The 27016-nt window shown below is 39.2% G+C and overlaps 1 protein-coding gene across 1 annotated transcript in view; it reads left to right on the forward strand.

The window, feature by feature from the left end:
* TBC1D8B (TBC1 domain family member 8B) overlaps window positions 1-25559 on the forward strand; it is a 61485-nt gene extending 35926 nt beyond the window's left edge. The window contains exons 11-21 of the mRNA XM_063431963.1: window positions 1788-1905; window positions 6277-6562; window positions 6949-7078; window positions 10657-10755; window positions 11649-11717; window positions 15127-15367; window positions 16173-16238; window positions 19420-19503; window positions 21266-21322; window positions 22194-22291; window positions 24609-25559. Of these exons, the coding sequence (XP_063288033.1) occupies window positions 1788-1905; window positions 6277-6562; window positions 6949-7078; window positions 10657-10755; window positions 11649-11717; window positions 15127-15367; window positions 16173-16238; window positions 19420-19503; window positions 21266-21322; window positions 22194-22291; window positions 24609-25013 (1653 nt within the window). The 3' untranslated portion in view covers window positions 25014-25559. The remainder of the gene's footprint in view (window positions 1-1787; window positions 1906-6276; window positions 6563-6948; window positions 7079-10656; window positions 10756-11648; window positions 11718-15126; window positions 15368-16172; window positions 16239-19419; window positions 19504-21265; window positions 21323-22193; window positions 22292-24608) is intronic.
* The last annotated feature ends 1457 nt before the right edge of the window (window positions 25560-27016 follow it).

The following is a 27016-nucleotide window of genomic DNA, read 5'->3' on the forward strand; positions in this document are numbered from 1 at the left end:
TGTGTTTTATACATCACAGACCGGAAAATAGATTGCTTACCTGTATCCCAGTGGAGGTGCTGTGCGATGAAGCATTAGTAATTGTTGTTAGTATGTTAAGGTCCCAGGCGTGGAGTGTCAGGTGAGCACGTCTTGCCATTATTTGCATTACACTAGGGAACTAGGCTGATACATGGATTCATTGCAGAGTTACCATGCTATCTATTTTCCTATAATGCACTGCGTCTGTCTTCATTAACTGTTGTGATAATTAGATTTCTTAGCCTTTAATCTCCATATAGGAGTAGAAAATAGTAAATTGTTATTTTAAACGATTTATTTTCCCCTTTATCATTATTTTATTATTACTGGTTTTTTTTGTTTTTTTTAAGTAAACAGAGAGGGTGTCTGCTATAAACCCTTTTTATGTTATAAATTAGTAGATTGTTGGTTTATTTTCTTTCTGTGTTATCGATCATTCAGTTTACGGACAGGTCATTTTGTGGCATTTTTTTGAATTCTTATTATCAACCACACTTTGCCTGTAGGGGAACAAGGGGCAAGATGCCAAGACAGCCAGCAAACGCTAATGGAGCAAAACTGTTTTACACGAATATTAACGTTAGGACTGGTCTGCGTATTGTGGGCATAATGATAGGATAATAATGTGATCTAATCGGAGTGTAATGCTACTGCTGATCACACAGGACTAAGTGTTCTAACACTGCTTTAGAGGGGCACAGTCTGCCAGTGCTTTTTGTATGGTAAACACCATCAGTGAAAGCAGGAAAATCATGTGTGGAAATCTGGGTTATCATCACAATCCACAATGCAGTGGTGGGATGTTCTCTTCTACAAAACAAACCACAGTGCCTGGAATATCATAGACAAGTACCTTTTCACCTAAATAAAATAGGGACACTCAGACTACCGTGGTGATGTAGTGGTTATGGTGTCAGGAGTGGCCTGCACCCTCCCATTGTAAGGAGTCAAACCATTTTGGAATGGTTTGAGTTTTTACCTTGGGTCCGCCAGGCGCTGCTCTCTGTCTCCACTACAACTACAGAAAAGCCAGAAACGTAGGAATTTGTTTTAGTTCTTCTGAGCAGAACCCTGCAGTGGTAATCGCGGTCTGCCTGTGAGCTGAGCCTGCTGGGCTTAGTTCGGACATAGTTCTTATGTTTTTCCTGTAACTTTAGTGGAGGTGGATTGCTGTGCTCTGCAGATTCCAGGTAAGAAATCAAACATTCCAAAATGGTTTCACTACTTGGGGACGTCAGAGTACTCTTTGATCCATAACCACTACAGTGTGATGTAGTGGTTATGGTGCTTGAAATGTTCCTTTGTTAGCTATGTATTACATATGCATCGTGTATTGAATGATGCATATGCGACTTATCATTGTATTAAAATATCGCCCATGACATTCTAGAATGTTTTTAGAATGATATGTCTGTACTATATTAATAATCAGTTCCTGCACCTTACTGAAGCCATTCCATCCCCCAGGAGAAATAATTGTCAGTCTTTTAACTAGATTTATCTCCATAAGCTGGATGGTACTATTGGTTATGATTTGTTTGGAATAATAAAACAGGCAGAGAATGAATGTATGTGATTTACATTAACTCTTTAAACGTTGAGATAAGTTTATCGTCTAGTTTAGTTCATCACATACAATTTCTGTTTTCAGTCAATTGATGATTCTGTAAATGTGGAGTTAATAAAAGCATAATAAAAGTGATGCATAGATTTTTACTAGTGCACATAATATGTTTGAATATTTATCTTCTGGTCTCTCTTTCCAGGCAATGAACATACTGACTTCCGTTTTGCTTCTTTATGCCAAAGAAGAGGAAGCATTTTGGCTCCTGGTTGCTGTCTGTGAAAGAATGCTTCCTGATTACTTCAACCGAAGAATCATAGGTACATTCTTAAAGTAATCAGTGTGACTAAGAATATGTTCCTCAGCAGTAATCAGAATCCTAAATAATCCTAGGCTTTGACTGTTCAAAGAAGTTTTTAGACAACATGCCTACAAGTGATTATTAAGTGCAAAACAGTACTAACCTGGAGATAGGGGGTGGCAGTCCACGACGTGTGAAAGGCGTCGGGAGGGGGCGGGGCATGGAAACTCCCTCTGTAGCCAGAGCAGGCACCTGCCTACCGGCTGCTGTTACCATGTGGCAAGTGCCTGCTCTGCAGATTCAGACCTCGCAGGCAGTGAGGCAACATCAATCCAGCCCCAAAGACATTACAGAGCTGCAGGAAGCTGTGCATTTAGTGCACAGATGATCCTAGAAACAAATCACTGGACACCTGGGATGATGGGCCAAATTAATTAACGTATTTGAGTATGTGTATATGAATGTGAGTGTGTCTGTATTAATGTGTATGTGCGTATGATATGTGAAGTGTGTGTTTTTGTATTATTCCTAACACATGGGTGATAGGGGCAGTGCAAAGAGACAAAACAAAATAAAAATCCACAGTTCGGGTGGTGGGTAGCGGTTCCCTTATACATTTTTCCAGATACCCTAGGTACGCCTCTAGTGCAAAGCATTAAACTTGAATTCATGATATAGTGCAGTGTATAAGCCAGCCAGCAGTTGTAAAACATCTTAAAAAATGTGTGGAATGTGACAAACATAAAATCACATGCAGTAGTTACACATAATGCACACAATTTGTAACGTTTACTAACATCTAAGCAACAAGTTATTCTAGGTTGTCTTAAACAAAATGTTGCATCCTAGGCAAACTTAGTAACCGGATCTGCCTTTTTTTTGCTCCTCCTTATACTATTGTATCTTAATTACACTCCCCACCTTGCCGCTTGCCTTTATTTATATTTATATTTATTTTCTTCCTTGTGTTCATTTTCTGGGTGCCGCCATTTTTTTTCTTCTCTGTCCATGATGTCTTCTGTTTGCCCTTCTGTGGGATTGATTTTACAAAGGGATTGTGGGTAAATGTGAGTGGTAACTGAAACAGACCTTTGCTTAAACTCTGCCCATTGTCAAGTTTTGTCAACTTGACCACTATGCTTTCCTTTATCTGTTTTATAAATCTACAACCCTCGGGAAACAATAAAATGAGATTTAGAGACAGGGAATTGTGTAGAAACAGATTAACATTATTTTTTAGAGGACAGAGATACTTTAATACCATACTTCAACTTATATGTTATTCTAATTTGTTGAACGTGAAAAAAAGCACTACACCATGCCAAACATGAATGTGTTGGATTGAACCAAAAAGCATATTATTGACTCACAGCAACAGCCAACAGCATCAGCAGATAGCACTGAACCTGCAACCAAACAGGACCTCCAAATCCTATACACCATGCTACAGGACATTCAAAGCCTACTCACTGGTGACCTGCCCATCCTAAAATCATCCATGCAACAACTCACAGGCAGAATGGAGGCAACTGAAGCAGATATTAAAGAGCTCCGCCAAGACACCTCCACCATGCAGGCATCTATACTCCAACTACAAGCAGCCCAACAGGCTCTTTCACTACAGGTGGCAGCGCAGGAGGACAGGTAGCGCCGCAACCACGTAAAGATAAGGGGCCTCCCGGCCACCGTCCTTCAGGAGGAACTGCCACACTACGTGAGAAGGCTGCTGGCCTCAGTGCTGCCACCTGCCATCGCAAAAAAAATTAACATAGCTGGGCTATATCGCCTACCGACGCCCACCACAACCACTTCCACAACACCGGGCGACGTCATACTCCACTGCACACTACCTCAAGACAAGGGGCAAATAATGACAGCGGTGAGGAACAAGACCCCACTTGCATTTGAAGACTCACAATTGTCCTTTTACCAGGACTTATCCAAAGCCACACTGCAATGGCGAAAATCCCTGAGCCCTGTCACCGCCCGACTGCGGGCAGCAGGAGTGTCCTACGGGTGGAGAATGCCACGATCCCTCCTCGTCTCACACAAGGGGACCATACAAAAGCTAACCACAGGGACTGATATCCCAGCGTTCCTCGCAGCTCTGGACATGCAGGAGGCGACGGCAGCCCCAACAGACTCAAATCGCGCCCACGGATGGGACCCATCCAATGTGGTACCATTTGTGCCAAGAACTGCAGCCGACAACCCGCCTGACACCTGACTGGCAGGGGCACCACCAGCCCTAACCCACACGCACTGGGGTGACCACAGGGACTCACTAATCCAGCAGCCCTAGGCTGCAAAGTTACAGAGTTGCAAAGTTTTATTGATATGATTTTGGTTACATGTTTTTGCCGTATGTTTTTATTTATTTAATTGTGTTTATCATTGTAGAATCACTCACACAAGGATACAATCTCTGGCCTGGGTCACCTAGGAATAGAGAGACCAGGCTCACTATAACACAACCAAGCACTCATAAAGCAGTGCCATTTATGGCCCTAGTCCGGTTTCATACAGCTACACATAATCAGTCACCGAACCATAAACATCTGCTCCCCCCGCTACTACCTTGGAGTTAGGGACAACACCTCCACCGAGAGGTCAGCCATGCACGAAGGTGATCACCTCCCCCCCCCTGAAATAGGGAGGGCTGCACTCACACTACCGACACCCGAGTGCAGAAATCGCTTGATCTAACTCCTGTACACGGTCCCAAGCTTGCTCACACATGAGCAAATACAACCGACTCATAAACCCCTACATTGTCCTTGGAACGTGCACCTCTTGTACCACGCACCCTGGGCTTGAACAGACATCACTAGTGTACCATGCACCATACACAACAGAAGCCCCCTAAGGACCCACTCATGATATACTTAACAAAAATGTGCATAATCACAATCACTGTATATGTGTAATAAGTACAATATCACTCTGTTTATTTTTCTAAAGTGACGGATATGCCTATGTGTAATACAATGCACAACAAAAATAAAGAATATAAAAAAAACAAAAAACATATTATTTATTTTCTTAAAGGGCCCCACCATACCCATAAAGTACGTGAAGCATGCATGTATTCATTGGCGTATACCTACTAAGCAGTCTTTTTTTTATTTTTTATTGTGGAGCGTTCCTTTAATGTGATGTCTATTAACATAATCACACTATCTTACATGTCAATAGTTCTAAAATGCAATAAACTCAAAGATATGTATGTTTAAGTATAGCAGTCATATAGAAACTCGTGGCATGCATAATACATTATTCAATTCATTGCAGTATGCACAAAGATCTTGCATAAGAACAACCTCCACCATGGTTCAGTCAAACAAATGGTTACAATAATGTGGCTAAAAATGTATCATATACTCTGGTACCTATTATACATATTGTGATTTTACGCACTGTATAATTTGTATATCCTTGCCCTCCACAAAAATCCTCCCTCTTAAAATATTTCTTGGTATTTCAATGTATGTGTCATTTTAAGAACTCCCTTGCATATCCTCCAAAACATAGGCAACAGGGCTGATCCTAACTAGAAATATTATACCTTAGTGTAGTTATCAACACATCCATAACTCCAATGGACCATACGTAAGGTGTAAAGATAATATTTTCATTTATTATTCTCGGTTTGAGTCCTTCATGACGAAAATGAAGCTGTGAAAGTATTGCTGCACAGAAAGAATAGCTTTGATATGCTCACCACATGGAATAGCAACAAGTTAAAAGGGGCTTATATATTGTGTGATGTTTAGTTTCCTGATCTGCACAGCAACTCAGGTCCACCCACCTCTTTAAAACCCCAATGCTTTGCACCAACCCGCAAGCAGTAGCCCCACTACTCTATATTGTTCCTTATTCTTTTGTGGGTATTCTGGGTTCAAACACAAATAATATTCTCTTGGGTAGAAGATTTCTCTTGGGTTTTCTGGATTCAATAAAAGAAGGAATCTAAAACTCAAAGCTTCCACTTCAAACAGGAGTAACTTTACTCTAGTTCTCTAGTTCTTTCCACCGTAGAAGTGTGCTAAGGGTATATGAGTAGGCTTGTTGAGAAATGTAGCATCTTTATGATACTTTGTTCTTAGTTCAAACATATGTAGAGGGTGAAAAGTTTAGGTCCTGTAGATGTAAAAAGAACTGAGAGGAGAGAATGTTAGATAAGGATACGTGCTTGTAATAAAAGAGAAATTTGGAAGTCTAAGTAATTGTACTGATTTAATGTGGAGACACGTTGTGTAGTTTTACGGAGCGTGCAAAGACGCTTTGAGGGGTACAAGATGAAAATAAGAATTAAGATGTCAACGAGTGAAAACAGCTGATTTGTACAAATAGAAGTAACGTAAAGATATTTGTATTCATTGTATTCTAGGTGCCCTGGTAGATCAGGCAGTATTTGAGGAACTCATCAAAGTTTATTTGCCTCAGCTGACTGATCATATGATGGACATGACTTTCTTCTCCTCGGTCTCCCTTTCTTGGTTTCTGACACTCTTTATTAGTGTCCTGCCTATTGAAAGTGCTGTCAATGTTGTTGACTGCTTCTTCTATGATGGGATCAAAGCAATCCTTCAGTTAGGACTGGCTGTTCTGGAATTCAATATCGAGAAACTTCTGGTTTGTAAAGACGACGCAGAGGCCGTCACTATTCTCAACAGGTAAAATTAAGAAATGAAAAATATCATCATATATAAAAACACATGCATCAAATGTATGACAGAGATCCAAAGAAGAGCACAATATAGGTCATATAATATTATAAACAAAAAAACTGAATGATTCTTTCAACCTTTAATCTAGAAAGTATGTCTGTAAGCATCAACATGAACCTATTAGCTGAGTCTGTTAGATACAAATCCCTTTGCTTATAAGGAACATGACACAATGTTGTCATAAGAGATACATATTCAAATCCCTTGATAATTCCATTTAAAGCTGTAAATTACACATATTAAATATAAATATTTAAGTTGATAGCAAACGTATATTTTTGCTTGTGTCAAAGTAGAGTTAGGTTTATAGTAAGTCATCTTGCTTCCTGTAGGTTCTTTGAAAACGTCATTAACAAGGACAGCCCGTTGCCATCAGCAGTACAGCAAGCATCAGCTCACACCAACAGAAATCTGAACAGCACTAAAGTGGAAATTACAGATTTAATCAAGGAGTCAAATGAGGTGCGTACAGTGTGTTCCCTCGAGTTGTCCTATGTTCTTGGTATATTATTTACATTCTTTTATAGCTGTTCTGTTACATTTCTTGGTAACTCGTGACAGTCTGTCCAATAATGATAACACTGGCAGCTAGACTCTTTGAAGGTTTACAAGATGTACACATGGATGCGCCGGCACATCCTAACACCCCCCCCCCTCCCTCCCCCCCTCCCCCGCTTGATCATTTACTAAAATGGTTTAACCCCTTAACGAACCAAAAGCACATGGAGAGACAAAGTATTACAAACACTCCCTCAAATGTTATTCAAATATCTATGTAATATAGAATGCACACTATAACCACTACGAATAGTCAAAAATATAACTTTATTCTGTTCAAAAAGTACTACAGTGAAAAAATACAGAAAAATAAAGGGCAAATACAATAATGCCATCCTACAAAGTCCCAAAAATTCTAACCAGCCTTAGGCACGAGTCATCAAACCCTTGATAAAGGCAGCCGGTTGGTGCCGAAACGTTGGGGGTTTGATGACTCGTGCCTCTGTCCTAAGGCTGGTTAGAATTTTTTTGACTTTGTAGGATTGCATTATTGTATTTGCCCTTGCTTCTGTCATTGTGTTTATTTATTTATTTTTCTGTATTTTTTTTTTGCTGTAGTACTTTTTGTACAGAATAAAGTTATATTTTTGACTATTCGGAGTGGTTATAGTGTGCATTCTATATTACATAGATATTTAACCCCTTAAGGACACATGATGGAAATATTCCGTCATGATTCCCTTTTATTCCAGAAGTTGTGTCCTTAAGGGGTTAATTAATCGGGTCTTACAGCACAGTGTATTTACTTTGGAAGTTTTTTTCATAAAATATCTGTTTATATTGTTCGATAAAAGTGTAAGACATGCTGGTAATAAAGGAATAGAGAGCACATGCAGTACACGTATTAATGGCAATTCTAACCTATCAAGAAAATCCAAACCTTCCCATGCATATAATGCAATTCTTTTTTTTTTTGTAAATTCTTTATTGTGATGTTCAAGTGAGTGCTGTAACACATGCTTATCCCACTACATCATATATGCGTTGTAAAACAAGTTGAACAATGACATCAATAGTGTAAACAGTAGGCATTATCGTTTTTGAGCAATCTCACATGTGTCAAGCATCGTAAAAGCTGTCAATCAATAGGCTATAAACAAGTGTAACAAGTTTAGACGGGTGCTTGTCTCATAGCTAGAGCAGTTTCAATAACAGTAACAATAACTGGTTAAATGCAAAAAAAAATTAAAAAAAAGAGCCGTTTCCGAACCCTATTCTAAGGGTCTTCTGGAGAGTTGTGCTTATAAATCGGACAGTTTAAATGAAGGATGTAGCTTCAGTATCGAAATTATGTGACAGGTGGAGCAGGAGAGTGTTCTCTACCATCATTAGAGACCCCTGTCCTACGGGTTATGAGGTTGAGTGTATGAAGGGAAATTGGTCGCTTGGTAGGTTGGATCGTTATATGGTCAAGAATTCGGGTACGGAGTTGTTCCACGGGTCACGTGTGTGACAGATAGAAGCTTGGTTGTGTCTGCCTAATAGTGTAACCCGCTGGTCAGGTGTGGGTTGTGTCGCCCCATGATGTCACTTATCTGGTGCTACATCCCCTTCCTCCCGTCGGTCGAAGGAGTCATATTTTGGAGACTATTTTCTCCATATGTTCAGTTCCTTATTACCTCCGTCGGTCGACAGTTTATTAGGTCAATGATTCAAGCCAGTACGCATCACTTCGTGTCATGGCGGTATATCGTACTTTCAGCATGATCGGGTCCTCCCCGCCCCGACCTCCTCAGGCGCAGGTCAGGCCGCCCCAGCGATGCCCTTCAGAGAAGTCATATGGGCTCGAGTAAACATAATGGATGTAGGTAGGTAGAAGAGATGGAGTAAGTGGGGAAGAGGAAGGGGGGGAGGGTGGGGAGGGTAGAGGGGGGGGGGAAGAGTGTGGAGAGCGACATGTGTCAGAGTGCGCCCAGGCACCCCCCAATCCCCAGGGGTTGTGGCGTGCGCTAAGACCCTCCATGTCTTGGTCGTGATAGGTAGACATACCAAGGGGTCCAAATTTCGACGTGTTTGGTGCTCCTCCCTAGTAGGTCCGCGTACCGCGCCTCGGCTGTGTGTATTTCTTCCACTCTCTGTAGCCATTCTGCAGTTGTCGGTGGTTGGGTTTGTTTCCATCTAACCGGTATAGACGCTTTCGCCGCGTTCAGCAGGTGCCTCAATATTGATCGTTTGTATTGGGCTATCGAGCTTTCCGTGCAGTGAAGGAGGGCCAATTCTATGCTAAAGTCCGGTAGGTCTCCCAGGATAGCCGTTATTTCCCTTCGTACGTCCTCCCAGTATGGCCTGATCCTTGCACAGTCCCACCAGATGTGCCTAAGGGTACCAGTATGTGACTCACACCTCCAGCAGACATCTGTGGTATCCCTAAATATTCTGTGCAGTAGCGACGGGGTCCTGTACCAATGGGAGAGTAGCTTAAAGTTGACCTCCTGATACTTGGTGCTTATGGAACTTTTGTGTTGTAAGATCAGTATCTGTTCCCATTGTGCTTCGGTGTACGTTCTAGCCGTCAACTCCTCCCATTGCCTCTTAAACGCAGTGTTCCGTGTGTGATCACCTGTGATCAGTTGTTGGTAGATAGTTGAAACTCTACCCTCTACCCCAGAGTCGGCTATGCAGAGGTGTTCGAACCACGTCTGTTCTCTGTGGATTGCTACTCGGTTTGGGAGGTTGTAATAGAAATGACGTAGTTGCGCATAATGAAATCTGTGCATCAGCGTCAGTTGTGGTACCTCACTCCATTCCCTTATGGTTTTCATTCCAGTATTGCTAAGGACCTCGGATATCGGGACATAACAGTCCCCATCTCCCTCGATTGGCCAGGCCGATCTGCGTAGTCCCCCACCTATTCCAGTATTGTGTGTTATCGGGATCAAGGGGCTTGGTTGAGGAGAGATGAGTTGGTTCCGCCTTAAGTGAGACCATGTCTTTAGTGTTTGAGTAATGGGTGATTCATTGCCCAATTTCGATGTCGCGTCTGCCGAGCCTTGCCATGTGAATCTGTGAAGGGCATTGTTTGTGCTTACCCTATCTAGTGCGACCCACAATTTGTTGTTGTACTTTGGAAGTTTTTTATCTCTATACTTTTTTCATGAATCACACACAGGAGGCTCTTGTAGTCTATTAACAGAGCAGGAGATAAAATAAACACACTTTGCAATAAAGGAAGTTTAAAAATGTGTTCTTTCTTTAGAGGAAGTGTATATGAAGGCTGTGTAAGCCACAGACAGGGGAGGTGTAACTAGGGCTGCATTAACATTAACTTCTAAAATTGAGCATGATCTATACACCAAAAGCACTTCATTAAGCTTAAGTAGTTTTGGTACTTAGTGTCCCTTTAAGAATGAAATTTGCAGATGCTCACATTATTGACATTTTTTTGCTTGTAAATTAAATTTTATAAATTTTTGCAAGACATGTCAACATGTTCTATTTTGTGATCCAATAAGCTGACCCTCTGACTTGAATTTGTTCTACAGAAATTTGGGGCCATTCGATATGAGGATGTTGAAAGTATGCGCCGAAGAAACAGGCTATATGTTATCCAAACTTTAGAAACAACGACTAAACAAAATGTGGTGAGTATTTCATAGAGGAAATTAGTGTTTCCAGAAAAGGTAGTTCCTTAATTATTATTTTTTATTTTATTGATATTTTTTATATTTGCCATCATTGCTCACACTGGGTTCTGTCAATCAATATTAACAGGGGTTCACACAAAAGTAAATCCATCCATAATAAGTCATAATGATTTACTCTTTTAAGGAAAGTTAACACTGACATGAAACTTTAACAGATTAGTGAAATACCCTCTAGTTTAGCAGTAGAACAAAGAGCAGGAGTAGTCATACAGAGATCTCCACTCACAGAGCTACATATTTCTTTTTTTTTTGGCAATCTTTTTATTTATTGAAAAAAAAAATCACATTAAAAGTTCATAATGAGGAATTACATTTACAAAGCCATGATTAGAAAAATATGGTAAGAGTAACCAGAAAGAAGAGAGTAATGATAGTTAGTAATAATGAGTATTGGAGGCATGAAAAGGTTTACTTCCCGAATATTTATTCCAAATACCATTGTTCACTTAAAAACAATTAAGGAGAGCCCAGATGGGTCAGAAATCAAGGAAAACCTGGAATAGGCAAAGTAAGAAAAGGGTAAGTTGATATTGCTCAAATTGTAGATAGGGTGAGGGCAGATAGGGTGAGGGCAAAGGGAAGGACCAGCCATGTCCACTCATCCAGTTTGGGCTTCAAACTTTATCTCCACACATGGAAACATAGTACATAACTGATCATCATCACTCCCCTGGACCACAAACAGAAGCCAACAATACCACAGTTCTGCACAGTTAACAGATCTATTATGTAGAGAAGCATTGCTTGTTTGCTACACCTATCATGATGCATCAGTGTTGTTTATATACTCAATAGATATTTACCTTGTTATCTTCTTTTTATTTTAACAGCTTCGGGTTGTGTTGCAGGATGTAAAATTCAACGCTGCTGATCTGGAAGAGCTTTTTTATTTATTTAAGGTATTTCGGCAAAAGATGTAGATGCCTATAGCCAGTGTGGACTATCTTAATTCCTCTTTAATGTCCTTCATACATCTGTTGTAGGTAATACAGAATTACTCCATAGTTGATTAGAGGAAAGCTTGAAATATTAAAATGCTTGGTCCCTCAGGCTGGTCCCTCATTGCCCAGCCCAATGTTGCCATGATGAATTTACGCTCCACCTCATGCGATACCAAGGGTAGCAGGAAGTGATAGACTGAGAGAAAATGAGTTGGTATGGCATGATTCTGAGCATCAGCCCTCCTTAAACATATAGTAATTGGAGGAGTGTTGGAGATAGCACCATATATTATAGTGCAAAAGATCCAGGAGCTAGCTAATAATTATGGCTCAAATATATACTGTATCTTAGAAATAATAAATCAAATAAAATGGAACAGATATGTCCAAATAAAATTGTGTGGTGCAGGTATCCTAATCCCTGGTTGGGAAAAACCACCCAGGGTAAATGATACTATCACCAGATAATATACTTTTCTTGGGATAAAGAGATAAGAAAAAATCCCAAAGCACACCAGTATATGGAACTGGTTGCTAGAAAGCAATACAGGCAATATATCGCTTAAACCACTATAAGCAGTGAGAAACTGGAAGTATAGTAAAAAAACAGTTTATTGTCAAAAACGTAAAAATAAAGATAAGAATCAGTGCACAGTAATATAGTAATTGGAGACCAGGCTGCATATCTGCTACCTAGTGAGTAAACCATTAACATAGATGCGGGACCCACTGCTCCAGGCACCATAACCACTTGAATCAGTTGAAGTTGGTATAGTGCCTACAGTGTCCCTTTAATTTTCTCCTGGAAACAAAGTGGCATTTCCCTAGAGAGTCTAGCAGCACCTCTCTTCTCCGTCTCTTTTTGCTACATGCAATAGCCTTAACTCTGACTCTAGTTTAACAGTGTGGAAATAATATTCTATTAGTTTGCTCACTATTAATTTTGGTAATGTTCACTGTTACTTTGTTGCCACACTACCCAGTATTATATACAGGAAGGACTTGAACGCCTTGCTTGATTTGATTTTATCTTATCTTCAATTTTATTAAATGATATTAAAAGTTAAGTTTTAACTTTGGCACTAATTCAAAACTCTCTTAGCTAGTGATACACATACTGGTAGGTTTTGTTTTTTTCTTTTTCTTTTCAATCCGCATTTCCATATCAGTTCAATATCACCTATAGCTGTCAATAGAGTGTCTATTGAATGTCTTAAAATAGAAATGCTTTAACTTTTTTTCCTTTAAGCCTAAGCACAGGTTAGATTTTAGTATATGTATGTGGATACATATATGTATGTCCGTGTATGTGTGTGTATATATATATATATATTTGTGTATAATTGATTGCCATTGCCCATTGAAAGCAATATGGAGGACACATCTAGAATTTTTATTCTGGATTCTCGTCCCCTCGTACTTTCTGGCAGTGGTTGTTTCTCTATGGTTTATCACATCCTGCAATGACTCCTGCTTGTAGAATTCAAGACATGTCTTAGCAACAACACTCCTTGGTCGAGTTGTTTCATGTAGCACTTCTCACAGTGCAACTGTTTTATATTGCTCATCATCTGGCAGAGTCATGTGGGACCAAACTCGTCACTGAATCTTCTTGTCAAACCTTGAGAATTTAAAGGTGCAGACAGTGATAGTTTTTGTTCTAACTCTGTGTTTAATGCCTTCAATTTTGTTTAGTTATTTCAAACCTATTTTGGTAAAAAAAAAAAATTAAAGGGAGACCACATACAGTACTGACTTTTTTTTTTTTTTTTTTTAAATTAAGAAGTTATCTTAATGTTTACAGTGCCTTTAAACATTCTGCATCCCTATTGGATTTGTTTCTACATTGCAGAGTGTTGTGACCTAGAATTAAAATAAAGTTAGTTTGATTTTTACCATTTGATTTATACAATATACCGGACATTTTCAAGGTGTAATTGTTAAAGATGTCACATAAAGTGAATGAAGAAAACAAAACCCTAAGTAAGCTCTGATGAATCCAGTTGTCTTCAGAAGTTCCATAATTAATTTAATGAGTTCTACCTTGTAACTTTTGTAGGGTTGAAGTATCACCTGTTTCTGGAAGGCCCCAGTTCTTAGAAACTTGGACATTCTATATGATATCATGGGTGACTGTATTAAACCCTTTAGACGTGGTCAGTCTTAAAGTAATCTAGTTTAGGAGAGTAAACCTTAAATAAGCCAAAGTCAAATGGAACCAGAGATCCCTATCGTCAAATAGAAAACTGCTTTAGAATAAAAACAAATTAAACAAACTGTAACACGCTACTGGAACAATACAGGAACCACAACAGGGCAAAGATGGACTGGAGCATATATAGCTATTGAAGTTATGCATCATTCCTGCACATCCTGAAACGTGTACGTATATTGACGTAGGAATGATGCAGGACTCTCAGCGTCTATAAATTGACACATGCCTGGGGACCCTATAAAATGAGACGGGTATGAAGTGTTCTGCATCAGAAATTGTTAGGTTTTGATACATCATTAGTTGGACATAAGGACAACGCATAGAGTCTGTAAAAGGGACATATGGTGTGACTGTGGACCAGGAATAACGCAAGTCTGCGACATGTTGCAGCCACAAATATAATGAGATCAAAACTGAACTTGCTCATCGCCCAGCACAATCCCCGCTTTGAAGCATGCTAGTGGTTGCATATTCTTGCGGCGATACTTTTAATCGTGAGTGACTGGGAAACTTCTTAGGATTGACGGGAAGAAGGGAAAAAGCGGCATGTTTGCAACACACCTGAAATTGGACCTAATTTTTTGATAAGGACCCCAAAGACATATCCACCAATTTACTGGAGTGAGAAGACAATATCCAGAATGTTTTAGGATGATCAAGTCAAAACTCAGAACAATCTTACGGACTAGGTGAAAATGCTGGGAAATTACTGTCCAGCCTGGCAGAAGAACTTCTAACATTTTAGACTCTTCTTCTTGATAAACTTTTGTTTATGTACAAAAAACTCACAGCTATGGTTATAGTCAAAACGGTTCTTCCAAGTATATATCAAGGGCTAATTGCTTACACTAGTAAATGTCTGCTTTAGTTATTTATTTATTTTACTTCTGATTTAAAAATAAATATATATATATATTGCATTTTGAAAGTGTTTGGTATGTTGTGTCAATCAAAAATGGAAAAATTCCAATAAAATCCATTTTAATTCCATGTTGTTGCACTAAAACGTTTTCTATGCAGGATTGGATATTTTACACAGTGCAGAGAGTCCGTTCAGTGTAGAGTGTCTATCTGTGTGTGTATTACATGTGCGTATGTAAAAAGGGAGATTTTGAGTGTTTTCTTTTAATCTAAATTACTATGTTATTACAGAGAGAACACTTTTTATCTTGTTACTGGAGCTTGAACAGCAGCACCCTTAGTCATCACGACTCAAGTTTACCCTACTTAGAACAATACCATATAGACTGCCAGCAATTCCGCACTCTTTACCATCTGCTAAGCCCCTGGGCATATTCTCCAAGTGTGGACTCTCTTGCTCTGTGGACTTTTCGTTTAATGGATGAAAACTCTGATGGTCTCATCAATTTTAAAGAATTTGTTTTTGCATTTGGTAAGGTAATTTATTGGTCAAATTTGGCATTCTTTGTTCTGAATATCCAGGGAATACGTTAATGGATAATGCAAGTGCACTCGTTATGTTGTTATCAGACTAGGTTTTTCAGTGCTAAAGTTTGTTGCTTAGCTGAGCAGCGATGGATCTAGCAAATATTGATTCACAAAAAGTTTTCCCCTTTTAAGAATAATGATCTCTAGCAATTGTATAGGTCTGTTGAAGCTTCCCTAGAATTGGTAAGCGGTGTAAGAGGTATGGTTGGTCTCTTAAAGACAGCTAGGAATATCTACCCTGGAGACTACACACCTAAATAGAATATCACTTAGCAGAAGAATGCTTATTTAAGATGGTAAGCAAACAGCAAAAGAAAATAGAAGAAAATGGGCCCATCTAAAATAAATATAAGAAAACACAAATAGTCCACTTACAAAACGAGGAGAATAGTATACAAAGAGCATACGTTACCTAGAGAGAGTTATCCTGTAGAAGGTTATATCAAGAGTTTCAGTTCCATATAAATGGAGAGTTGGAGTCCTGTGATTAATCCAGTGTCACAAAAGGAGTAGAGATAGTAGGTGTACAATCCAAAAGTAGGTTTTGGAAGCCAAAGCCGTTAAAAAATAAAAAATAAAAAAAACAGTCAAGTTAAGAGACAGATTCATGAATGAAGTCCTGTTAAAGAATTAGTCGTTGAGGAAGTGTAAAGTCCATCTGAGGGTAAAAAAGGGTTTTCAATAAACACTTGTTCCTTTGAAAATTTAGGGACCAAAAGTCTAATCACCCATCTGTTTTAACACCATAGATGTTATGTTCAATGGAAGTTTCACAGACAGACTGAAATTACTCTTTAAAATGCATATACCTCCAGGTAAGTTTCCAATTTGTATTATTTTTCATTGCAGTAATATAATTGTAAAAAAAACTTAATCTATATTTAAAAATAAATAAATTAATAATGATATATGGGTGGTCACTCGATAGACATAAGTCATTAACAGTGTTTTTGTTTCTTTTTCTGCGAAACTCTGTAAGGTAGTGCTTTAAACGTGATGTCATTATGAGTATGATGTGAGGCTGATTCTGTTGAAACAATTATCTAGTTTTTCTTGATTGTGACAGAGTTGAAAAATGGTTAGGAAGCACAAAAATGTGTTCTCAATGGAATATAAAATCTGGCTATGTACAGTTTTCCTATTTAGCATGCAGAGTCTTAACCCCTTAAAGGACCACTATAGTGCCAGGAAAACATACTCGTTTTCCTGGCTCTATAGGGTCTCTAGGTCCCTCCCCATCCTCAGGGCCCCCCTCCCGCCGGGCTCTCGGGGGCGGTAGGGGTTAAATTTACCTCTTTCTCCAGCCCCGGGCGGTGGACTCTCCTCCTCCTCTCCTCCTCCTCCTCTCCTCCTTCTCGTCGTCATCGGCTGAATGCGCATGCGTGGCACGAGCTGCACGCACATTCAGCCAGTCCAAAGGAAAGCATTCTCAATGCTTTCCTATGGATGCTGGCGTCTTCTCACTGTGATAATCACAGTGAGAAGCGCGGAAGCACCTCTAGCGGCTGTCAATGAGACAGCCACTAGAGGCTGGATTAACTCTATTATAAACGAAACTGCTATGTTTATAGAAGAAAGGGTTAATCCTAGCTGGACCTGGCACCCAGACCACTTCATTAAGCTGAAGTGGTCTGGGTGCCTATAGTGGTCCTTTAAGGACAGAGAAAACAAAACCTAAAATTGGAGCTATATCTCTGTTCAATCATAACTTACCTCTTTCATATTAATTGAACCCGCACTTATTATATTTAATTTTGTTCCGGGTTTCATTTTACAGCAAATATTTATACCATTTAAAATGAGTAAACGTTTGCACAACTTGCCATGATGTCAAGACTGCATTCCACAGCATGTGATATCATCCCATATTTGTGGATGATAGATCCACTTTTAATGTTCTTTATATTCACATTAACCCTTTTCATTTGTATAAGTGTATGCACATCTACACTGCGTGCAGAATTATTAGGCAAATTAGTATTTTGTCCACATCATCCTCTTTATGCATGTTGTCTTACTCCAAGCTGTATAGGCTCGAAAGCCTACTACCAATTAAGCATATTAGGTGATGTGCATCTCTGTAATGAGAAGGGGTGTGGTCTAATGACATCAACACCCTATATCAGGTGTGCATAATTATTAGGCAACCTCCTTTCCTTTGGCAAAATGGGTCAAAAGAAGGACTTGACAGGCTCAGAAAAGTTAAAAATAGTGAGATATCTTGCAGAGGGATGCAGCACTCTTAAAATTGCAAAGCTTCTGAAGCGTGATCATCGAACAATCAAGCGTTTCATTCAAAATAGTCAACAGGGTCGCAAGAAGCGTGTGGAGAAACCAAGGCGCAACATAACTGCCCATGAACTGAGAAAAGTCAAGCGTGCAGCTGCCAAGATGCCACTTGCCACCAGTCTGGCCATATTTCAGAGCTGCAACATCACTAGAGTGCCCGAAAGCACAAGGTGTGCAATACTCAGAGACATGGTCAAGGTAAGAAAGGCTGAAAGACGACCACCACTGAACAAGATACACAAGCTGAAACGTCAAGACTGGGCCAAGAAATATCTCAAGACTGATTTTTCTAAGGTTTTATGGACTGATGAAATGAGAGTGAGTCTTGATGGGCCAGATGGATGGATTGGTAAAGGGCAGAGAGCTCCAGTCTGACTCAGACGCCAGCAAGGTGGAGGTGGAGTACTGGTTTGGGCTGGTATCATCAAAGATGAGCTTGTGGGGCCTTTTCGGGTTGAGGATGGAGTCAAGCTCAACTCCCAGTTTCTGGAAGACACCTTCTTCAAGCAGTGGTACAGGAAGAAGTCTGCATCCTTCAAGAAAAACATGATTTTCATGCAGGACAATGCTCCATCACACGCGTCCAAGTACTCCACAGCGTGGCTGGCAAGAAAGGGTATAAAAGAAGAAAATCTAATGACATGGCCTCCTTGTTCACCTGATCTGAACCCCATTGAGAACCTGTGGTCCATCATCTAATGTGAGATTTACAAGGAGGGAAAACGGTACACCTCTCTGAACAGTGTCTGGGAGGCTGTGGTTGCTGCTGCACGCAATGTTGATGGTGAACAGATCAAAACACTGACAGAATCCATGGATGGCAGGCTTTTGAGTGTCCTTGCAAAGAAAGGTGGCTATATTGGTCACTGATTTGTTTTTGTTTTGTTTTTGAATGTCAGAAATGTATATTTGTGAATGTTGAGATGTTATATTGGTTTCACTGGTAAAAATAAATAATTGAAATGGGTATATATTTGTTTTTTGTTAAGTTGCCTAATAATTATGCACAGTAATAGTCACCTGCACACACAGATATCCCCCTAAAATAGCTATAACTAAAAACAAACTAAAAACTACTTCCAAAAATATTCAGCTTTGATATTAATGAGTTTTTTGGGTTCATTGAGAACATGGTTGTTGTTCAATAATAAAATTAATCCTCAAAAATACAACTTGCCTAATAATTCTGCACTCCCTGTAGTTCACCAATACCTGTTTAGGAACACAAAGGGTTACATTCTAATCAGTCTGTTGTCAAGCAGACATGTATGTCATTTGATGAGTACGCTAAAGCTGGATATTACTCTAATCTAGGCTGTGGTCTGCTGATGGGGTTACATCGGCTGCGGTTAGAAGTTGACATGGTGGTAGGAATCTGTATGTGCAGCATTTCTGCTTGAAAAACTACACATAGAAATATCTTTTGTGCGGGGCTTTCTTTTGAACTTATTAGTCTTTTTTTTGCAAATAAGTCTTCCACTGGAGTTTTTATTAGTAGAACCAGATGAAGCTGCATTAGACATCTATGACGATTCCTAACAGCAAATGTGCAATATCATCCTGACCACTAGAGGCCCTCCCAATACATGGAATCATTTCCTGACTGTAACATGCTAACGTGTTTCTTATAAATGTATTTTTGTGATCTGTAAGTCCATCAGAAGATGCTGAATCTTTTTTTTTCTAATACATGTTTTTTAAATTTAGCTTTTACTGAAGTGGGAACATTAAGTCCATCAGAAGAAGCTAAACTTTCCAAGGAAGATTTAATGCATTTCAGCAATCTCAATGGTGCGTATACTGCTATTTTTAACAAACACATCATTCCAGGTTTTGAAAAAAAGATATTGTGTAATTAAATATTTCAAGTAACAGTTGACATATTAATAAGACTCTGCAAAGACTCGCGCGTGCAGCTTTAACTGCAATCTCCTTATTTCTGTCTCATTGGTTCTATTTTCCATTAAACTGCTGTGCCTTTCCCCGTGTTGAAGTATGTCTGTCATGCACAGAAAACCAAACATATTGTGAAAAAAAATGGTTAAAGTGGGATGTAGTTGATTTTTAATGTGTTCATTTTTTTTTCTTTTTTGTTGAATGTTTTCTGTGCACATGCTGATCATTCTCTTTCGCCTCTCACAAAGATCAGACTATATGCCGTTCTCCTTATTTCTACATGCTGCTAATTAATGACAGAGTATCTTTGTGCACCGATAGGGTTATGGTGTGAAGTGAGAGTTTTAGAAATTCACTAGACATTTGCAAATCTGAGCCCAAAATAGCTAAATGTGAAACATTTACTAACCGTGTTATCTTTCCAGAAAGGCTATTTTCTTTTTTCTTTTTTTTTTTATTTGCAATTCCCTCGTGGATTCCCATCAATTTCCACTTTAGTGAATGTTCTGTAAGTCAATGTTCTGTAATTAACACTAGAACTGTTAATTGTTTCTGTCATAATTGCTGACATGTTATTGACAGAGAGGCACTGCTCTGTCAGTGTAATAATGTGTTGCCATCCCTATGCAAGATGGGAACTTGCACAAAAATGTTGACACAGATCTTAAAGTTTTAATTGCTGGACTGATTAACGCCTGCAACAGGGCTATATATTGCTGACTAAGTGTCTGGTTAATTATGCAACTTGGCATCAAGTCAAAGTACAAAGTTTTGGGTTCTAATTTTGTTTTCCTTTTCTTTGTTTTGATTTATCCTAACTTTTCTCCTACTTTTCCCCTTTGCTGTATGAATTGTTCGATCTTGATTGAAATGAATAAAAATGACATTGAAGAGGAAAAAAATCAATGTCAAATTGCAGGGTTTATGGCTGATTACTAATGCACTGAAAGTGTTGCAAGTGGCGGATTTCTGTCAGTGAAACAGATATTATTTTAAGTTGATTTCACTTCTAAAGCAACAGGTATTTTGTATTATATAATTTATTAAGGTATTGCATAAAATAAGTATTTCGATTTGTACAGTTCTCGAGCGCATTTTGCTCAATATTTTTATGGTGCAAAGACCCTGTCCGTGCAGCCTGACCTGTCAAGTCTCGTTATTTTCCTACATAATGCGCTTTGATAAGAGTTTGTAGATCTGGCTATCAGACAGGTGTCATTTTCTTCTTCCTAGTTCTTAGTTAGGAAGATCAATTTTGTCCAACAGTGCAAGCGTAGTTCTCTCTCTCCTTCCCAGAGAGAGCCCATACTTGTGGCTGGGGTAATTGACGCACACAACTCATTTCACAAAACTGTGGAACAGGTGAGTATGGGTGCTATCAGCTTTTACAGCAGTTCCACTCATCCTTTGTTATGAGTGGAACTTCTACTGGGGATAAATCAGTTGGCTTGTAAACCAGGATCAGAATAAAATGCTCCTTTTTTGAGTGTTACTTCCTTTTGAGGGAGGATCTGTTTGTAGAATAATTTTGACCATATTGTTTCCCTTTAACATCAAATAGAGAATGGCTAGAATCATTCATGTAATTGTATTTCTGCTAAACTTCATTGTGATTATGTTATGCTATTTTTAAATGTATTTTTTTTTCCTTCAACAGTAACCTCCCCTACAGAAAATCCAAATTCTGAAGACAAAACCAAGAGTCCTGAGAAAGGTTTGTTTTGGAAATCATTTGAATAACTTTTGAGAGCATAATGCAGTAAATGTAATGCTATGTTCAAGCAATAGAACTCAAGCCATTGGCATATCAAAGTCAAAATTTCAACCTTCTTCGTGGCAATCACTATTCTCCACGCTTTTGGCTGTGATCATTAGTGTAGGTGATCCAATGTTTCCTCTTAGAGAAACATTTCGAGGCTAGTGCACATTTGCTGCAAAACGCGTTGCCAATCAGATGGTCGCTATGAGACCATCTGGATAAAATAGTCAAGTTTAACTCGGTTACTGAGGTAGAAGCGCCTGCAAAGGCTATCAGTGTGACAGCCATTACTATTAAAACATTGTCGTTTCTGTAGAATGGCAATGTTTTCAGTTGCAGGAATAAAAACTACAAGAACATGGCACCCAGAACACTTTGTTGAGATGCAGTGGTCTTGGTGCCTCTAGTGTCCTTTTAAATGTAGAGAGTTGCAGCTGACAGGACCAACTCACTTACTGTATATTTTCTTAAGTCCCCCAAACTGAATTAGAAATGGGACATCTCACTCCTGCAGGATATGTTGTTCCTCTATAAATGCTAGTAATATTATTTTGCGTTTCCTTATAGAGTCTTGACAAAGCATATGTGTTAATGTGAAAAGCGTAGACTTACTGCATGTATACTGGGGAGTATTGAGACACAATTGCAGAGTGTTCTTAGATTTTGAATAAATTTTTTTCATCACAGCTGTCACTGTCTACATTTAAACATACATGCTGAAAGTCTTTTTTTCCCCTTTCTGTATAAAATAACTAAAGTAGTGACTGACAAGTATGATCTGACTTCCTGAAATTTACTTCTCTCCTATTTTTCTTGCATTTTGCAGGCAGAGTGAAGATTGATATCCAGGCTTATCTCAAGCAATGGCAAGATGAACTAGTGCGTAAAGAAGAAAGTATCAAGAATTTACCGAGAATGAATCAGGTTAGTACAGAAAGGGGAAGATTTTCCTACACTTGGGAGTCTATACTAGTTTGTTGTTTTGAATTTAACTTTCTCCAAATATTGTCTGAAACAAATCTGGGAATCCTATGGTGTGACTGACACAGGTATATCCTAGGGTGTGATTGACACAGGTATATCCTAGGGTGTGATTGACACAGGTATATCCTAGGGTGTGATTGACACAGGTATATCTTAGGGTGTGACTGACACAGGTATATCCTAGGGTGTGATTGACACAGGTATATATCAGGGTGTGATTGACACAGGTATATCCTAGGGTGTGATTGACACAGGTGTATATCATAGGGTGTGATTGACACAGGTATATCCTAGGGTGTGATTGACACAGGTATATCCTAGGGTGTGATTGACACAGGTATATCCTAGGGTGTGATTGACACAGGTATATCCTAGGGTGTGATTGACTTAGGTATATCCTAGGGTGTGATTGACACAGGTATATCCTAGGGTGTGATTGACACAGGTATATCCTAGAGTGTGATTGACACAGGTATATCCTATGGTGTAACTGACACAGGTATATCCTAGGGTGTGATTGACACAGATATATCCTAGGGTGTGATTGACACAGATATATCCTAGGGTGTGATTGACACAGGTATATCCTAGGGTGTGATTGACACAGGTATATCCTAGGGTGTGATTGACACAGATATATCCTAGGGTGTGACTGACACCGGTATATCCTAGGGTGTGACTGACACAGGTATATCTTAGGGTGTGACTGACACAGGTATATCCTAGGGTGTGACTGACACAGATATATCCTAGGGTGTGATTGACACAGGTATATCCTAGGGTGTGACTGACACAGGTATATCCTAGGGTGTGACTGACACAGGTATATCCTAGGGTGTGATTGACACAGATATATCCTAGGGTGTGATTGACACAGGTATATCCTAGGGTGTGATTGACACAGGTATATCCTAGGGTGTGATTGACACAGGTATATCCTAGGGTGTGATTGACACAGGTATATCCTAGGGTGTGATTGACACAGGTATATCCTAGGGTGTGATTGACACAGGTATATCCTAGGGTGTGATTGACACAGGTATATCCTAGGGTGTGATTGACACAGGTATATCCTAGGGTGTGATTGACACAGGTGTATATCATAGGGTGTGATTGACACAGGTGTATATCCTAGGGTGTTATTGACACAGGTATATCCTAGGGTGTGATTGACACAGGTATATCCTATGGTGTGATTGACACAGGTATATCCTAGGGTGTGGTTGACACAGGTATATCCTAGGGTGTGATTGACACAGGTATATCCTAGGGTGTGACTGACACAGGTATATCCTAGGGTGTGATTGACACAGGTATATCCTAGGGTGTGATTGACACAGGTATATATCAGGGTGTGATTGACACAGGTATATCCTAGGGTGTGATTGACACAGGTGTATATCATAGGGTGTGATTGACACAGGTGTATATCCTAGGGTGTGATTGACACAGGTGTATATCATAGGGTGTGATTGACACAGGTATATCCTAGGGTGTGATTGACACAGGTATATCCTAGGGTGTGACTGACACAGGTATATCATAGGGTGTGATTGACACAGGTATATATCAGGGTGTGATTGACACAGGTATATCCTAGGGTGTGATTGACACAGATATATCCTAGGGTGTGACTGACACAGGTATATCCTTTCTTTACACTCTCTCTAATCTCACCTAACATTAGTGACATGGTCTGAAAATTACCAAAAAATGTCTCACAGAGTGTCTGGAAGTTAATTTTTTTTAGTTTGTTGCATTTGGTTTTCTGTTCAGACCTCTTTTCCCTCCATCCGTCCTCTAATATTTGATAATCATCTTTGTTGCTTTACCATTATTATGTCTGTTTACACATATGGTAAAACAAGCCTGAAAATCAAACAAGAAAAAGTTTATAGAAAATATGTCCTAGAAAATGAAATCTGTGCAAACTGCTTTATATATAAAATGAAACTTGGCTTAACCCCTTAAGGACCAAACTTCTGGAATAAAATGGAATCATGACGTGTCAGACATGTCATGTGTCCTTAAGGGATTAAATTAGCAATCTCAATAATGCAGGGCTTTTTGCTACCTTCAGTTCGTGCAAGTCACTGTATAATATATTATTACTTGTTATACATTAATATGTATATTCAGTGCCTACTAGCCTAGGGACTGTTATTTTTTGTGCACCTTTAAAATACCGATTATGATTGTTCCCACCACCTATTTGTCAGTGCTTACCAAATCCTATTTTATCCACTCTCCTCAACAGAGCCAGTTTATCCACTTTTCAAAGACCCTATACAACTTATTCCATGGAGATCCCGAAGAAGAGCTTCTGTATCGGTCCATTGCTGCTGTAACTAGCCTCCTTCTTCGGATGGAGGAAGTTGGGAGAAGACTGCAGAATCCTGCTTCACCTACCAAGATTCCAACAGAGGAGACATGCTCTGCATCTATAGATAAGACTCCGGGCAAAGACTCTGATCCTCAGGCTGAAAATATAATACCACAACCTTCCAAAGAAAGCACTGAATGGTCTTTCGCCTTTGAACAGATCCTTGCATCATTACTGAACGAACCTCCCCTTGTGAGATTTTTTGAGAAATCAATAGATTTGAAAGCAAAGCTCGAATATGCCAGGGTTTCACAAATGAATGCTAGCAAGAGAGTATAAACACAATTTCCTCCCGTGCAACCACAATTTTACAGACTATTTGTTAAATCTCATGTTGCGTTTCACAAATCATCATGAGATTTAAAGCGAGCAATCCACTCTTACCGCAGTTCTTTTTAAACATTTGTTACACACTCTCATTATGCATACTGGCATAGGCTTTTATTGTTACAAGTTCATTTCTTCCAGGGAGACTAAATCACTTTTCATCTCCGTCTTGTTCCAAGAGAAGTAGGCAGTAATACGCAGTAGCAGGGTAAGGTGTTCTAAAAGAATCCAGGTTTTATGTCAAAAGACAGGAGGAGTTCAAACACTTACTTTATTCCGTGGAGAATTCGAAATAGCTTTTCATAAAAGAAAAATGCAGTATAATCTCTCCAGCTTTCAGTTGCTTAATTGTTCTTTCCATTGTTCAACCATTGTTTATAAATGCAGTTTTTGGTACAATACGTTTCTATGTAATGCGTTGTTTGCAAACAAACCATCTGTTTTCAAACCACCTGCAGCAGAGGGATATTAAATACCGAATTTCTTAGAGGCACCCCCATCCTTTCTGAAAAAAAATAATAAAATCGTACTCTGTCTTAGGTAAAAACAGAGTCATTTTATATATATATATTTTATAATGAATGCAAAATAGCATATCTGCAAATGTTAGTCATCTGCACGATGTTTAAACTTCGTTATCTTTTCAGCCAATGCTGAGGCTTAGCTCTTGGTGATTAACGAGCAACTCCTCGAGTGTGTATTGGGCAGAGCTTCTCCCATTTATTTCCATGGCAGACACCTGGTGGCGTACTTGCATTGCACACACCCTGCCTGTATGAGTAAAATAAATAAAGCACCTGTATGTTGCTCTCACAGAGATCATTGGGTGCAGTTTGTGAATGCATTGTGTGTGCACCATTCTCAGGATTTGGAGTAACCTTGACTTTCACAGTTCTCGATTGGATTGCTTCTATGTAGTGTAGAATTGTATACAGAGACTGAAAATTCAATGGAGTGAAGATTATATAAAACAATTTAATCCTCTTTTTTTAAAAAACATTTTTATTGAGTTTCTTTTTGAGCTAAAACGGTACATATTTATCTGTAGTGTCCTTTAACAGACCAACAATTTTCCCTTTTGTGTGTCAAAAATAGAGCATGTTTATCTGAATCTACCACGGTTATTCAATAAAATATGAATTACTGGAAATTTAAAGTGAATTTCCGACTGGAAGGATTCTTCCTTTTCAGATATTTTGACCTTAAATTTGAATTCCCTGTGATTCTCATTTTAGTGTCTAGCCCTGTATATTAATCTATCCACTCATAAGGATATATGTGTACCTCACACACAGCTAAGGCCTTAGTTAGGAATATAATAGGAATGTGATACAGACTTAATCCAGGTATGAATATTTTGTATGCGTTGTGTCCTTTTTCTTCATACGGTCTGTAACTTTTGGATATGGCCATTTGACCTAATAGAATTGTGTCACTGTGATAAATAACACAAACTAGCAGCCCCATCTTGGATTTTGTAAAAAAAAGCCATTAAGCAAATATGTTTTAATTTTCCAAAAAAAAATTCCCCAAAAAATTGTAATCAACCCCATAAAACAAATATATAGATAAGAAGAAAATGTACAGTTTGTGGGATTTAAAAAAAAATAAAAAAATATTTGTATTATTTTTTTTTCACAACCGGCACTGGGGCCGCGGTGGGGAGGTAAGGGTGAGATTACTTACCTGAACTTGTCCCTCGTAGGCGGCACCACCTTGGTCACACTGCTCCTCTTCAGGTGCGAGAGTACAGCATTGAGACCTATGGGGAATCCCACGGGATCTTCCATAGACTCAGCCAATACGGGATCCTTCATAGACCCAGCCAATACCTTGCAGCCGTCACTGATCACAGCTGCAGGTCTTGACACATAGGCTCTGCTTTGTGTCAGGAAGTGCCAGGCGGTGTAGAAATACGGAGACAAGTAGAACTACTTTGTCTGTGTATATCCATC

This window comes from Pelobates fuscus, chromosome 9, assembly GCF_036172605.1.
Source record: "Pelobates fuscus isolate aPelFus1 chromosome 9, aPelFus1.pri, whole genome shotgun sequence".
Classification (NCBI taxonomy): Eukaryota; Metazoa; Chordata; class Amphibia; order Anura; family Pelobatidae; genus Pelobates; species Pelobates fuscus.